Here is a 16,804-nt window from a genome sequence, read left to right on the forward strand (position 1 = left end):
GTCTCTGTGGTCTGATTGGATGAAGTGAGATCAGTTTATCTTCAGACACGTCCGTCTGTTAGAGACAGTACGTACTGTATACTGCATTCAAGTATGTTAAACGGAAGGTAACTTTTTCAAGGAAATTGATGTTTTTAAAGAGCTCAATTTTGTCTCCAGGCACTGGGACAATACTCAGTTTTATGTAGGGATACGTAGACTAATATGAATTGAGGTGCAAACGTGCACTTTTTTTTATAAAGGTTCTGCCCCAGTGACAAGTGCAATGGTTTTTTTTATAAAAGTTTTTTGCAGGTGTATCTCAGCTGTCCGTTCATGATCTTTTTACAGATAAGAGGAAAGGCCGGAGATACGGATGTGTTGGGCTGAACATGCATCTTTACACACGAGGGATTAATTTAACCCACCGGTCCCAATTAATCTCTGACTAGTTAGCAGTCCAAATCATTAGTGAACACACGCAGTCTCACTGAGACAACATCCAGTAACTTTATTATTTTAAAATGTATAATCTAATGAATCCATGTTTTGGCTCATTTATAGATCTTCTTATAAAGATGCAGGTGTGATATTATTGTAAAACATACAGTATATACATTACATATAGGCATTTAGCAAACGACTTAATTCAAAGCGACACACAAAAATACATCAAATTAATATAAAATATTACACATTTTGATTATCTTCTTATGCTTTATTTTCTCTTTATATTTCCTGTATATTATTATTGATCTGTATATGATTTCTTAGGTTTTGTATTAACCCTGTTACCATCATAACGATCTTATTAAAAACATTATTAATTCATAAAAATGTACTACTTTATAATTACAAACATTTATTTGAGCAATATAGTAAGAACAATGTAAATTAGAGTAAAAATTGCAAAGAATTGTGAGCGGACGCTGTGTTTATTCTCTGGGTAACATTACAAAACCCTCTTAATTTCTCCTAAAAACAAGAATATTTAATTCATAGTTGTTTATGTCACATTAGAAACACATTTATTTTTCTCATACATCTCTTCTGGTTAATGTTGTTGTTGTCTGATGGCCACCAGGTGTCAGCAGACACACAAACAAACAAACACACACACACATCACACAACTCAATACCGCTGTTCATACACTTGTGTATGTGTGTGTGCTATAATGAAGGTTAGTTTAAATTAACCCAAACCAGTTTGATTCAGTTCATATTAATTTAATAGTTAATATTTAGTTTAGATCAGATGAGTCCAGTAACAGTTAAACAGATCTCTGCTTGTATTAATGAGCTGTATTTGTGTGACATGATGATCTTAATTCAGTCAGATGTTATAATCAGGTGTTGGATGCCATTTGGACAGATTCGGTTTAGTAAAGAAAATATTGTTTTATGAAGTAATAGCAGTATATATATATGTGTTATAGTTAAGTTAAGTTAAGTTAAGTTTAAGTGTGTGCGGTACAGCACAGGCCCTCGCCCCTGACGCTCCGATACACGGGTGATACACAGACCCGACTGCTGTTACACAGATCTGTCAGCTGGGTGGAAAGTGAACGCGGAGGCAGAAACCGCGAGAAAGACGAAGACGATGAAGGCCGATCTTCATTCTTCCAACTCACCCAATATCCCATCAGCCCCTCCTCTCCACCTCCCCGCCAATCAACCTGCACTGAACCCCGCCCCACTGGACTCAGCTGAAGGTCAAGGAGCGCAGGGACGACTGAAAAAAACAACACATACATCAGTAAAAACTCGTGTTTAGTGTACCACAGGAGAAAGTTATGAGCTTTACCTTCCTGTGTGCAGGCTTTGATGGACATCGCCCTCTGCTGGCCTGACGAGTGCAGTGCAGTGACGGTGATGAGATATTCAGTGTGCTGCTGGAGACGTTTAAGGAGGGCAGAGTTTTGATACGAGGGCAGAGTCAAAGTACGAATCGACCCGCTGGGTATCGACCCATATTCCACACGATATTGCTGGACCTGATGGCGTTGGACCGGATCCCACCTCACACGCAAGCGGTCTGGACCCAAATCTGACACCATCACTGTGACAGGACCGAAATGCTCTAAAAGAAGTTAAATAACACACAGCACTACAGTAAATATATCCGGTTTGTCTTTATGTCCTGTTTACAGCAGAATTATCTCAGTAGACAAATAAGTAAAATTAATTCAAATAATTCTGCACAGAGGATTTTTTTTGCCCATTATATTACTGTGGACAATAAAGTGTCCCAACTTTAAATATTTATGTGTTTATATACAGACCAGGCAGAGTTCTGAAGGTCACACTGAGGGTTTTGATGTTGGGAGCATTGGTTTCAGGAATTAGCCGGGCGGTGTAGCTCGTGTCGGGCTGCAGGTTGTTGAGTTCGGTCCAGCTGAAGTCCCTGGGTACGGTGAGTTTGTTACTGGTGCCATTAGAGATGTCGGGCCCGTAGAGAAGCTCATAGCTCCTCAGACCTTCACTGAGAGTCGTCCGCCAATGTAGCACAGCGCTGTGGGAATGAACATCACGCACCTGCAGGCGCTCCGCACGAATCAGCTCTGATGACAATCATGATCAAGATACATCACTCATCATGTATACATGGACTGAACTCAAAATAATCTTTCTGAATGTCTCACCTATGATGGCCTCCCTCAGGTCTGCAGTAATGATGCTGATGTCATCAACATCTACAAAGTACAGATGGGTTTCAGTGGGCGGAGTCACCACATTTAGAAGCGTTTGATAATTTCCCGGTCCAGTTGAAACAGCCAATACGGACACGCCCTGCCGTCGCAGCGCTGCCATTGGTCCTTCCGCTGCCCCTGACCAAACCCCATCGGTGAGCCAGAGAAGTATTCTGGGCGGAGCTTCTGCTTTGGCATCATCACGCAGTATTCTCTGAGCCAATCGCAAAGCTTCATCTGTGTTTGTCTCTCCATGGAGTTGCTGCGTCCTCCCCAGTGCATCTCGTAGGGCATTCTGGGTATTGTAGGTGTCCAGGCCAAATTCCAATCTTGGTTTGGTTCCTGCCTGCACGAGCCCCACCCTCACCTGACCACGACCCAATAGAAACGGTCGCAGGAGGTCCGAGAGGAACTGCAGCAGTTTGGAAAACTCATTAGAGTTCACCCTACCAGATGAGTCCAGTAGAAGTAAAATATCTCCCTCACAACAGTTTGACACTAACAGGGAGAAATGAAAGAGAGAAATGCAAACCTTACATTTATGATATCTAACATTTTGATATTTTAATGACAGCATCACTGAACTCATCCTGAGGATCATTATTTGAGAAAGTAAAGTAATTCATGTCAAGCAGGAGAGATTTATGTAAAATGTGACCCAAATTTGGAGCGTGATGAATATTCATATATGCCCTGATTAAGATGTACACACTTTTTAGATGAGTAATAAATCTCCATAAGAGTGAAATATTAGATCTTACTTTGCTGTCTGGCACATCATTCAAACGTGTTAATAATAAACCAAAGTCATTTATAATTACTGAAGTCAAATGAAACATTGAGAGCAGAATTACTGCAGGATTAAAGAACAAATCAGGATTCAGAGAGAGATTACTTTATAAATATAAGAGATAATCTGTACTGTATGTGCAATAACATGTTGATCTTAAACTGAAATACTGCAGGTCCATACTGAAAAAAACACAAACTTACCATTAAGAACAATCCATTAAAAATCTCCCAAAAAATCTGTATCTTCATCTGATACAGACCCAAACATAAGATCTGTTTACACACACACAGAGCTACTGAAGGAGAAACAGCCAATCAGAGCAGAGCTCAACTTTATTATTCATGACCCTTTCAAATAAGATAATAATAGACCATTTCATTATAAAGACAAATCCTAGGGTTGTAAATGGACATGAAAAACTGACTCTGGATCATTTTTGCACTTCATAAAGCCACAAACCTTCTATTTAGATATCAGAGAACTATTTATCAGATTATTACAATGCATTCTTTGGCACCTTTAAAGTTTGAACATAATGTTAAAGAAACCTACAATATATTTTGTAAGTAAAAAAAAGTAAAAAAAAAAAAAAACCACATTATTTCATATAGTAACTCTTTCCATAATTCTTACTCGTTCTTATAAGCGTTAATGAGAGATTGACACGTGCACATCACTTAGCTTACCTGAGGTGCGCGCGCAGGGTGGACACAGGCACGCGCTCACAAGCAGACAGATGAACCGGAGCTCCATTAATAAAAGCAGATTTTCTGAAGTTAGACGCAGCTGCAGTTTTCACGGACACGTGAGTAAAGACACGAGCCTTTTATTTGTGTTTATACTAATTTAAAAGTCCACCTTCATCTGTTCCTCTTACTTTCGTAAAGTTTTATAGACTCTTATCATCGCGTGTGCCCTGCGCGCGTGCGAGCGAGCGTCGCGTCACAATCACTACGCCCCCAGACAGAGTGACAGCCCGTGAACACAAGACTGCGTGTTCAGACATAACCACAATGAATAAAAAACACTTACTGTAAATAATCTCACAATAATAGAGAGAGAGAGAGAGAGAGAGAGCGAGACAGGAATGAGACAGACAGACAGACTGGGATGAGTGTTTTCTCTATTGGGTCTTTGTGTTAATCCAGCAGTGATATTTGTATAAGAGTTGGGAAATTCATTGGAAAACCCACGGCGTGAGGGAATGAAGGAGTTTGTGAAGATACAAAGCTTTAATTCAGATGAGTTTTATATTCACTCAAGGACAAAACCTCTCAATGGCATCAAAAGCATTTTCACAACCAGACGCAAACTTCATGAGAACATAAAAGCGTTTATAGTTAAAGAGATTGATATCCTTCAGTCCAGTGTGAGTTAGGCTATAAATGATGAAATTAATCTTGAGTAATGATTAAAGCACACAAAGAGAAATAATAGATTCAGAGGGAAAGAATTGGTCTTCAGGCGAGGGAAAATTGCCAATGTGACATAAAAAGACCTTTAAGTGGGATGTGAAAATGGCAGAGAGGAAGAGAAATGACATTTTCATGATGGCTTTATTCTACAGATAGACAGACAGACAGACAGACAGACAGACAGACAGAAGATAACACAGATAATTTCACTTCAGTCCAGCTGAGGATTTGCCATCACTCTCCAGATCATCTGAAATACTACGGTTTTATTTATAAATATCATTCATTTGAATTACTGCTTTTCCTTCTTTCCAAATATTTGTATGTTCATTTAAAGGATTACTCCACTTTCATGAAAACAGAAATCCTGATCATTTAAACGACGACTTGTCTTGCACTAGCCGTGTGATGCGCCAGCGCGACCTTAAGTATTTCTTTAAATCTGAATTAACATTAGGTGCTTCGTTAGTGAAAGATAAATATCTCATGCAGAGTCGTACAATTTCTGTACAGATTTTAACGTTAATGTTTGTGTAGCTTCAGACTCACTGCTGACTATAAACGAACAATTATGTCCTAAGATGATATGAAATCTATAAAGAGAATCAAGTTGTTGTGGTGTGATGTGATCCAGGGTTAAATCACAATAATGTCCAGAGATGATTGTGTGTTGGTTCCTGTAGTCTTTGAGACTGAATAAAGAGTCGCAGTGATTCTGTCTGATGGCAAAGAAATGAACCTGAGGTCCATATTTTAGTGTGGACATCATGATAAACTACAACTGCACTGCAGCAGTGTATAAACACAAACATCTACACATAAATCACACACTAATCACTACCATCAACACAAACACACACACACACACACACACAAACAAACACACACACACACAAACACTCGCTCGTAGCTCATGATAAATGGGCTGATGGCAGTGAAATGTTAATCACATGAGAGAAAAACATTAAAGAGATAAACGTTTGCCTCTAATCTGAGATCCTTGCTGTTACCAACCCATCATTTTCCCTCAGAAGAGAGTTGATAAGTGCTCACGAGGCTCATACGATAAGAGACGGAGCCCATGAAGAGCAGTGCATTATGGATGAAGTGGTCAGTGTACTGAAGGGTAGAATTAGATTATCTCAGTAATGTTAGGGGTCTCCTAAACTTCTTAGGGTTTGTGAAATCTTGAAAAAATAAGCATTAACACACAAACACACACCTTGGTAAAAAAGGCCACTAAAATACATTTTAATTTTAATGCACTCATTTTGTACTTAATGTATCAAAAAGTCAAGAACATCTAAGTGTACTCAACTGTGCTATTTTGAGACACCATTTATTTCAATAATTCACTAAATACACTACTTTATTTAAGTGCACTGAAGTATTACTGAAGTAGAACTATACTTTTACTTAGTATTAGTGTACTAAAAATGTACTTGCTGGCATTTTGTTACCTGGGCAGACACACAAACACACACACAAGCAAACATCATCTCCATGTTATCCACTAGCAAAACTTGACACACAGCATTTCGCTAAAAATGTCTGATGGAGACTAGCCTGACGTTGTCATACTCAATTCTAGTCAGAATTTGAGTCTGATACCGCTCCATTGAGCTATAATTATGAGGCGTGTCTCAACCGAAAAATGCCTCTGCACTCAATTGGATAGACCTACGACCAATCAGAGCAACGGGGTGTGAGACGTATGTTGAAATGACGTATTTGCAGCTTGACCGAACTGCTAGTTATTTCGCTACGACACACACTACAAGTCTGAGTTTGCGAACGTACATCAACACCTACTATGTTTACAACATTTCATTTATATCACATTAAGTCATACAGTAAGACTATCTCTTACCATTTGTACATTAGTTGAACTTCATCCACGACGATACCCATTACGTTTGCTTGTTATATCCATCTCGTCGTGCACACCGAGTTGCATCGCCGTGATACCCATTTCAGTTGCTTCTTTAACTTTATCTTTCATAAGTGCGACAACTTTTGTCGAATCCCGTAGGACGGCAAAAACATCAACAAATGCCTTGCTCGCGTTTCTCTGTTCCTCTTTTAAAATCAATGCTCTGTCGATATCTTTTAGAACAGACTCAATGTCAGAGTCCACACATCTGATTTCTACCGCGGCAGCCATTTCGTTGTAAACAACAGATTCAACACACGCGCTCTTTGGTGACGTGGTTGATTTACGTTACTGATCATCTGTCCATCATCATATAAAGCCCGCCCTGACAATTTGATCGGTCGACCAACTTTGGGTCGAGCATAGTTGCAACTCAACGGTGAAACTCCAGACCGATCTTCCCGTTCCTCAAAATGTTGTGGGCGGGGCTAAGATCGGCTGGCACCCAGGCTAGATGGAGACGCTTACACCCACCATTTTTCCCCTTCCTATATCTCTGCATCAGAACATCTTAGAAACACAGGGATTGAATTGTTTCACTTGTGGGTTGGACTTTAATCACTGGTGGATGCCAATTTACTCCCTAGCAACCAAACAGAGGAACACTAGCAACTGATTTAAAAAGGCCTATATCTCTGCATCAGAATATTATAAGGACATGGCGGTTGAATTACTTTACGTGTATAATCACTGGTAAATGATGCCACGGCCAGCACCACTTCACACTTTCTTCAGAATCTAGTTTGCTATAAATATTCAGTTCACACAGATATGTGTTACATCACTAAAGTAAGATGTTGTCTTTAACTCTTTCCCCGCCATTGAAGAGTTAACTAATCAATTAAGAGAAAACGCTTCCCTGCCAATGAAGAGTTTTCGGGCAATCTGTATTTCCACTCTTACACAGCTTATAAAACTTGGAAGCAACCCCTTAGATCATCGCCCTGAATCTGATCTCTATCAAAGTTGCTGGCAACTTTTTTTTAAAGGCTTGCAGGGAAAGAGTTAATAGCGGTCAGGTGAGGTTTGTGTGTGGCCGAGTGTTTCTCTAAGGTCAGGTGGAGTCAGGTGTGATGAAGATCAGTACATCACACAATACATCATCATCATCGATGAATGAGAGATTATATCTCAGTGTAATGAGAGTCACTGGGGGGAACGACTGAATGAATCGAACATAAGAGACAAACAGCAGGACATCACATCCAACAGTGAGCTAGAGAATCAGTCTGAATCCTCCAAAACAGATTTATCTACAGCAAGCACACACTGATGTAACATGATGATGATTTGTGTAGAGTTTGTGTTTCATTTTTAAAAAAGCAACTCATTTATTATGCATTCGTGTTTTTGCCTTTATTCTTCTGTGCGCAGAAACTTTGTCTAAAATCTACAGCAAGTTATAAAAGTCTTTCTTGACTTTTTTGTTGTTGTTATGAATTAATAGCCATGTACACCGTGTAACATAAACATCTCAATAGAGACGTATTTTTGTACGTAAAACCTGAAAACGAGTTAGCATTTTAGCAAGTCAGTGGGGTTTTGGTTAAATGTCTTAAATATTATCTTGGGTTAACTTTAGCCAAGTTGCTACATGGGACTACAGACTGTAAACATCATCACGCATGAACATCTCAAAAACTACGAAACATGAGCACAATTCCCAACAAACAAGCTGTCGCAAGCTTGGTGGTGATGACGTTGATGTCTGGAGACCCTGGTGTAGTTTACTGGTAGTATAAGGTTAGCTTTTAATTTCGAGTAAATTAATTTAGACTTTATAATTCATAAAAGTCATGTTCATCTGGGAAGATTATCTTGTTGGACAAAACGTGTAAGTGTCATAAACTTTTGTTAAACACAGAGTTTATTTTTTTAAAGTCTATGGTAAAAATGAATGGGTGAGGAAACCAGTGTCCAGCTAATGTCCGGGGTTAGACTCCAAAACGACCTCATCCCTGCAGCTCTCTATAATTACTCAATAAACCTCTTTAATAGAGGGAGTCTTCAGCCTACATACCGTCATAATAATGACTAATTACACATCATTAATATTTAAATGACTGAGACAGGCTTACAATCCAATCAAATGACAGGAACAGGAAATCAGTCATTTGTTATTGGATGTCATTCAGAGGTGAATGTGTTGTGTATGTGTGCGTGCGTGCATTTATGTGTGTGTGTGTGTGTGTGTGTGTGTGTGTGTTTTGTTTTTATAAAGTATCTTTAATACATTCTGTCTCTTTCTCTCTGTACTGCTTGTCATTATTTGTCATTACCTCAACTCTCTCATCCCATTATGTTGCCATGGCAAAGCCCCTACCACTGCCGGTTGTCATGGTGACCAATCAGTGTGTGTTGGGGGGCACATTAGAAGTTTTGAATATGCAAATCATACAGTGAGTTTATTTAGGTCAAACTGTTAATGTATTTACATTAACCTCCAATCAGATCAACACACAGATTCAGGTAATAATCACAGAGTCATCTAAATAAAATAAGAAAGACATTTATTCACATGTGGGGTGTTTCACAAAGCATCATTAGCTTACTATGATTAATATACAATACAATAATAATGTTAATGTGACAGTCCACAAATGTCTGACTATCTCGTATAGATAAAATCAGTCATTGTTATAATGTAATGAATATAATTCAAATGTAAAAACCATACTTTAATCCTATTATCACCCATACTGAGTTACATAAAAGACACAACGGATGGAAAAATCAGATCACTTAACAAAGCAGTAACTTAATTACTAGTATTGACTAGAAAAGATGAAGATGTTGATCATTTAGCATAAAAGCCGGATGTCCTGTATGTAACAGAGATATTTCTGAGTCTTCATTGAGATATTTTTATAGCTTGGGGGGTTTTAGACTTGTTATGTGTAGGGTAAATAAAGTCAAACAAAATATTTTATGTGTTTGTTTATTCACACTACTAGTACAGATTAATGTCACACCGCTAAACAATTTATTAAAACATTGATAACAATTAAACATTACTTGACTTCTGATTGTGTTATCAGTTTTGTATTGAATGATTCTGGAAAGTTGCGTTTATTCTCCAATCCTTGAATTTTTTTACAATACTGTATGAATGAAGTGCGTAGACACACACACATGACAAAGGTCATTAAATAAAATACAACAGCACACACACATTAAAACTTACTTTTAATACTTGACCATGAACAATACATTGACATCAACAAAAGGCTTTACAAAATTCACAAACCTTTGAGTGATTTTCTGCTCTGTGTGCTCTGTGATTGTGTTTGCTGTAGATTTAAGATCTTGCCGTCCCCTTAACCTTTAGGTATAGACGGAGATTATATCTGTTAGCGGAGGTCACCCTGGACGCTGTCCTGAGAACAGTGGATGTTTATGTCCGTCAAACCCAGGCATGGAGGTCCCGCCTCCAGCCCAGGCCTCGCCCGCGGTATCGAGCTCCTGTGATTGGTTGAAAATATAAGAGGAGGTGTAGTCGTCTAAGAAGACCACAGAATGTCGCCGCAGCAACCACGACCAATGGTGACATCATCACAAAACCCAGGATGATGAGGGCGGAGCAACTGTTATCATCGAGGTACTGACAGAGAGAGGCTTGTGAAGCCAGAATCTACAAAAAAAATTATATGAAGAATGACTGAACTTTAGGAGGATGTGTGTGTGTGTTTGTCTGTGTGTGTTAGTATGGGCGTGTTGTGGGTGTGCCGTCCATCTCACCCGTGAGTGACAGAGGAAGCCGGCGTACAGCAGCACAGCAGCGGGCAGCAGAACCAGACTGAAGACCAGAAACATTAACCCCACACACACCAGCATCAGCGTCATGTTCCACATCAGCAGAAACATCACCCACAGCAGACACCCACAGTGACCCCGCCGGGGACCCCACACCCCTCCATCACACTGAACCGGTGGAGGCGGCAACATCTGTATCACGTCATCACCGACATCAAAGTCTTCATCACCTCCACCATCGTCCAAAACTATACCCATTCCACACATCCTGCAAAGAGAGAGAGACGGAGAGAGAGGTGAGCCTTAGGAGTCATCCAAATAAATACAATTATAGCTTCATCTCAGTACAACATATAAACACTTGCAGAATTTTTTTTCAGAAACATTAACAAAACCTCAGTTTGTGCACACTTTATCAAACAAGATACGCAAGACAATACACACAACACATACAGAAGTATATATATATGTGTGTGTATTAATATAAGAACCCTTTATTTCTCTGGTATGGTGATTATATTTCCGTCTCATCTGTAGTCTCTGACAGCTGGATTATTTTAAAATGAGGAACAGTGTTTGTATGAACTGTGTTTTTTGTCTCACACACAACCAGCTGTATTGATTCATGTATTGATTGATGGATTATCCCCGGCTCACTTTAGCAAACATGCATGTAAATACTGTGGCTGTCTTTCTTACAACTACACAACATCTGCAGAAGTAACATGCACTCGAGTGAGATGTAACTGTAAATCAGACACACACACACACAGTCGCTGCAAACACATTTATGATCCCTAAACAGAGAGTCTTAACTTATCGGCTCACTATTCAGACACATATCTACAGGGTGTTTACTCCTGAAACTCATCTTAAGAGATCAGTACAGAAACAAAATAAAAAAATTATAGCAATAATCTATAACAACACAAAGTCCAACTTCACACTTAAAGTTTACAGCATCTTACCTGCTGTAGAGCTGCAGAGATTTAATCCTGACAACAGATACATCCAAATGAGCCAGTCACAGAGCAAGAGTGAGACGTACAGAAAGAGACACAGAGAGAGAGAGAGAGAGAGAGAGCGATACATAGAAACAGAACAAGAGAGAGAGCGAGAGACCTGAAAGAGAGAGACGTCTATGTAAGGACATGAATCACATTAAAAGCCTTTTAAACTAACAAAAGCGTAATGGAACATTGGAAAAAAATCACCAAAAATAACTCAGCTACTTAATCCTCACTATAATCAAATCAAAATCTATATATTATATACAGTGTTTGAAATCTAGAAAAATCTATTTATTATATATATAGTGTGTGAAATCTAGAAAAATCTATAGATTATACACAGTGTTTGAAATCTAGAAAATCCATATAGTATACACACAGTGTGAAATCCAGAAAAAATTAATACATTATACACAGTGTATGAAATCTAGAAAAATCCATTTATTATATACAGTGTATGAAATCCAGAAATCCATATAGTATATACACAGTGTGAATGAAATCTAGAAAATCTATTTATTATATACATATAGTGTGTGAAATCTAGAAAAATCTATAGATTATACACAGTGTTTGAAATCTAGAAATCCATATAGTATATACACAGTGTGAATGAAATCTAGAAAATCTATTTAATATATACATATAGTGTGTGAAATCTAGAAAAATCTATAGATTATACACAGTGTTTGAAATCTAGAAAATCCATATAGTATACACACAGTGTGAAATCTAGAAAAATCTATAGATTATACACAGTGTGAAATCCAGAAAAAAATAATACATTATACACAGTGTATGAAATCTAGAAAAATCTATTTATTATATACAGTGTGTGAAATCTAGAAATCCATATAGTATATACACAGTGTGAATGAAATCTAGAAAATCTATAGATATATATATACAGTGTGTGAAATCTAGAAAAATGTATAGATTATATACAGTGTGTGAAATCTAAAAAAATCTATAGATTGTAAATAGTGTGTGTAATCTAGAAAAATCTATATAGTACATACACAGTGTGAAATCCAGAAAAATCTATATATTATATAGAGGGTATGAAATCTAGAAAAAATCTATAGATTATATAAAGTGTACAAATTCCAGAAAATCCATATAGTATATACACAGCATGTGAAATCTAGAAAAATCTATTTATTATATAGTGTATGAAATCCAGAAAATCTATATAGTACATACACAGTGTGAAATCCAGAAAAATCTATATACAGTGTATGAAATCCAGAAAATCTATATATTTTAAGAAATCATTACTTTTATATAACCAGTTATATGGCAGAAAGTATGATGGTTACCATGGGGATTTTTTGTAAGGTGTACCCGCAGAAGTAATGCCTCATACATGAGTAAAATCTTTAGCCTTAACCACAATACTGTGTTTAATATTTCAGTAGGAACTCATGAAGACAACATCTCTGTGATTCATCCATCCTCTGCCTTCACTTTCTCTGAAGCTCTGATGTGTTATTGAGATGAAGCCATAGATCACCTCATCAGTGATGGACAGATAAAGAGACTGGAAACAAAGCAAAGCATCATGGGTAATTACATCATAAGTGGTTTTCTCTTTTGTTATGACAGAGAAATATTGAATTATTAGGAGAACGTCCAAATATAAACAAATGTTTAAAAACAGAGAGAGAGAGACAGAGAGAAATACTTACACAGTCTCACAGCGCCATCTGATGATCAACTTAAGTCATTACATTTACTGTGAGTTTATGACACAAATCAAGTTAAGACCAAACACAAAAGAGTGTAAACAATAAAAATAATGTAAAATGATAAAATAAAGGAAGAATTAATCTTCTAGATCTGATCAAACACATTACTGTGATGAATGAATCTCAGCTGTATGACATTTTAAAGTCAAGAAACCCTGAGACGTACAACACACATACAACATATGACACTGTCTGACCAATCACAGACTCTGATGGTTACCATGACAAAAGAACACTTTATGACCAGATGACCTTTACATGAACAGACAGACAGACAGACAGACAGATATAAGTGTTAGTCTGTTATACAAGCATTGTTTTAATCCTTGTTGCTTTATATTTTTAACATTTGTAGGAAAGTTAAAGCTCTCTGTCTATAATAAATAAATAAATAAATAAATGATCTGCATGATAAAATATTACTGTAACTCACTTTAACAAATATAAATGGACACTTTCACTAATACAGATATATCGATTATAGATCATCTGTTATGTTGTTTAAATAATGACAATTTAAACATCACGATGGGTTTAATTTTTTTATTGAGATTAATAAAACAATATAACATAAGTGAATTAAAGCCACACACAACGTATGTTTGTGTGCGTGAGAGAGGAAATAAATGTGTGTGACATTAAAACACACATACATAGATCTGAACATTTCTGCGTGTGATTGTGAGAGTACATTTGTGTAAAACAGCGCAGTGTGTGTTTATTCTCATACAGATGTTGTAAACAGTGATATTATTCAAATGTAAGGAGCTGTTTTAAAGGTGCAATGTGTAACTTTTAGAAGGATCTCTTGACAGAAATGCAATATGACCTACATAACTTTGCGCTTCATCGCTACGTTGTCTCAGGCGATGCCGTGTTTGTCCTGTAGGGGCTACCGTAGCTTCTCTATGTGTTTGGAAATGGAGGAGTGAGCTGTGATTCAGAATCTCACCACTAGAGGCCACTAAAATCTACATAGTGGACCTTTAATTCACTTTACCAGCTTCTGTTCAGTTCTTCATCATAATAATCTGCAGATATGAGACGAGTGTGTGATGTTTTTTATTAAAAGTGAGTGTAGTTTGATACGCATCAGCCCGTCTCTGACGTGTGCAGGTGTAAATGAGGAGAGTCTGCACGTGTGCGACTGCGCTGTGGTTGCGTGTCTGTGTGTGTTTGTGCGTCTGAGAGCGATGGGGTCTCCGGCGCCCCCTCTGACGGGTACAACTGAAGCAGCGTCCCGTCCTGTCCACCCTCCTTACTGCATGATTGACAGCTGCAGTGGAGAATGTGTTCGACTAACTTATCGACACGAGGAGCTTCATCACTGCCCGAACAGTCCAGAGTCACCTACAGAGAGAGAGAGAGGTCAAAATTAAGATGAACATACATGAGCAGTATATGAAACATTAAAGATGTTGTGTTGCGGGTCAGATCGGGTTACTGTCACATTACTTCACGTTTCTCTCAACACAAACCAGAATCTGTTTTTTACCAAATGTGAACTGTTTTCCATTAAGTCGCAGATCGTATGAAAGGACATAATCAGTAGCAGAGCATCCGTCACAGTGAATCCTTCTGCGTTCAGAGAGATTTCGCAAACGCTAAACTACAAACAGAAAATCATGTTCGTGTCTACATGTAACGAAACCTTTCATGTCAAACTGAACCTCGACGTTCGTTGTGCGTCGGTACGTTGAATTAACGAAACAAATCAGGATTATTCTCACATGCCGATGATTAAACACACAAACACACGCTTGTAGAATCGAAGCAAAATAAACTCAAACACTAGAGGGCGGCACCGCAAAACACTTTAAATACACAAAAACTTCACACGCTCACGCGTGACAGTGGAAACACGCCTGAGACAGATGAGTGTGTTTGTTGTCTTTCAACACGCCTCATAAAGAGTCGGTTAACCCGCACCACGATTCCATCAATCATCCGCTTCAATGTTTAACTGGATTGTGGTTTGCTAACAGCTCACAGTTGTTACAGCGCACCACACGACAAGACACGCGGCATGCGGTGAGACATATTTCATACTCAAGTCCAACATATGTCAACGTGTTTTTTTAAAATGTGAAATATTGCACGCAGATATGAAAGTTGGAACAGCGTCTCTCGTGACAAACGTTTATTGTTATTGCAGTATTAGCTGTGTGGTGATTTAAACCAGGACTCTTTCTCAGTATTGTTCTTGTACTACGTCCAATTTACCTCCCCTCTACTTTCCCCAACATGTTGTTATGTTGTGCAGATGCAAAAGGTTTGCGGCGACACACTCACCACCTCCCACTGCGTCTGCGCAGGCATGCAGGAGTCGCAGTGGACCAGAGACTCGGTGGATTGTGGGAAAGTATTTGGGACGCTGTAGCTGAAACATTGACCCAGACAAGCCCTAAAAACACAAACATGGTCACAACCCAAAACCCTTCTTATGTATTGAACAGAAATAGGATGGTGTGTGTGTGTGTAACCTGTTCTGGATGGATTGTGGCGTACAGCCCGTATGTCCCACGATCTGCGTGATGTTTTTGGCTTCGCACCAGGCACTTTTATCGGGAAAGAGTGCCAGACGGTTGATGTGGGCGTGAGGAGCCGTCCGGCAGAACCCGGTCAGCAGACACACCAGCAGAACCTGCGGCCACATCACGATACCTGAAACATCATCATCATCATTCAGTCACTTTAATCAGAATCTAAAGCTCATTTATAAGATCTGTCTCTGTTGAATGTTCTGGACTCTCTCTCTCTCTCTTTCTCTCTCTGGCCGGTTTCGCTCGGATGGAGAATAATCAGCTCTTCACATGACCAGAAACTCTGGCTCGCAACCACAGAATGAGGCACAAGAACAATGCAGAGAGAGAGAGAGAGAGAGACAGGCAGTGAAAGAGAGAGACGGGTCTGATACCACCTGACTCTAATAAAACACACTTCTTAAATGCCTTCTCGGGTTTAAGCCAAACTGAACTCAAGAGACGCAGTTAAAACAGCACGTCCACAAGAAAGCAAGCGCCTGGTTTTCATAAATAACATTCCTGATCCATTATTCCAGAGGAGAGACGAGTGTGAGAAAGAAAGAGACGGACAGACGGGAAGTTTCAAATAAATCCCTTTAAACTTTACAAACAGTGAAGAAGTGAGAAGTCATTTGTCACCGATCAGTGAAAGTCGCTCTCGTAAATCCATCAGCAGAATGAATGAGCCACAGACACAAGACATGAATCAGACAGGAGGGAAACTCACGGTTCATGCGAGCGTCTCTGTGTCTGATCTCTCCTGACGGATCTCAGATGATGATGATAAACGGACCGATCGCCCTCTTCTGACCCGATGAAGTTAAACAATTACATCACCAACACAACAACACACACACAACACGTACAGAGGAACACAATCTGTCTGTCCGTCTGTGATGAGACGAGCTTTACACTGCACTGACGCTGTTGTGTGTGTGTGTTCAGTGGGCGGGTCACA

At 38.8% G+C, this 16,804-nt stretch overlaps 3 protein-coding genes across 4 annotated transcripts; all 3 read right to left on the bottom strand.

The window, feature by feature from the left end:
- Positions 1-542: 542 nt before the first annotated feature.
- On the bottom strand, positions 543-4,443 carry LOC135721024 (von Willebrand factor A domain-containing protein 1-like). Its single transcript, XM_065243124.2, has 5 exons — positions 4,149-4,443; positions 2,622-3,167; positions 2,262-2,540; positions 1,784-2,059; positions 543-1,711 (listed from the first exon to the last, which is right to left on the bottom strand). The coding sequence occupies exons 1-5, from the start codon at positions 4,213-4,215 to the stop codon at positions 1,437-1,439; spliced, it is 1,443 nt and encodes a 480-aa protein (XP_065099196.1). The 5' UTR covers positions 4,216-4,443; the 3' UTR covers positions 543-1,436.
- Positions 4,444-9,303: 4,860 nt separating this feature from the next.
- Positions 9,304-11,643, bottom strand: LOC135721293 (transmembrane protein 88-like). The gene is made up of 3 exons (XM_065243483.1): positions 11,532-11,643; positions 10,549-10,831; positions 9,304-10,441 (listed from the first exon to the last, which is right to left on the bottom strand). The coding sequence occupies exons 2-3, from the start codon at positions 10,828-10,830 to the stop codon at positions 10,214-10,216; spliced, it is 510 nt and encodes a 169-aa protein (XP_065099555.1). The 5' UTR covers position 10,831; positions 11,532-11,643; the 3' UTR covers positions 9,304-10,213.
- Positions 11,644-13,850: 2,207 nt separating this feature from the next.
- On the bottom strand, positions 13,851-16,804 carry nbl1 (NBL1, DAN family BMP antagonist). Of its 2 annotated transcripts, none has more exons than XM_065243127.2 (4): positions 16,486-16,804; positions 15,805-15,985; positions 15,614-15,725; positions 13,851-14,671 (listed from the first exon to the last, which is right to left on the bottom strand). In XM_065243127.2, exons 1-4 carry the CDS (start codon positions 16,547-16,549, stop codon positions 14,414-14,416), a joined length of 615 nt encoding a protein of 204 aa, XP_065099199.1. In that variant the 5' UTR covers positions 16,550-16,804; the 3' UTR covers positions 13,851-14,413. The 2 variants fall into 2 exon arrangements, with proteins under 2 accessions (XP_065099199.1, XP_065099200.1); XM_065243128.2 differs by having other exon boundaries at positions 16,574-16,798.

Source organism: Paramisgurnus dabryanus, chromosome 24 (genome assembly GCF_030506205.2).
Source record: "Paramisgurnus dabryanus chromosome 24, PD_genome_1.1, whole genome shotgun sequence".
In the NCBI taxonomy this organism is placed as follows: domain Eukaryota; kingdom Metazoa; phylum Chordata; class Actinopteri; order Cypriniformes; family Cobitidae; genus Paramisgurnus; species Paramisgurnus dabryanus.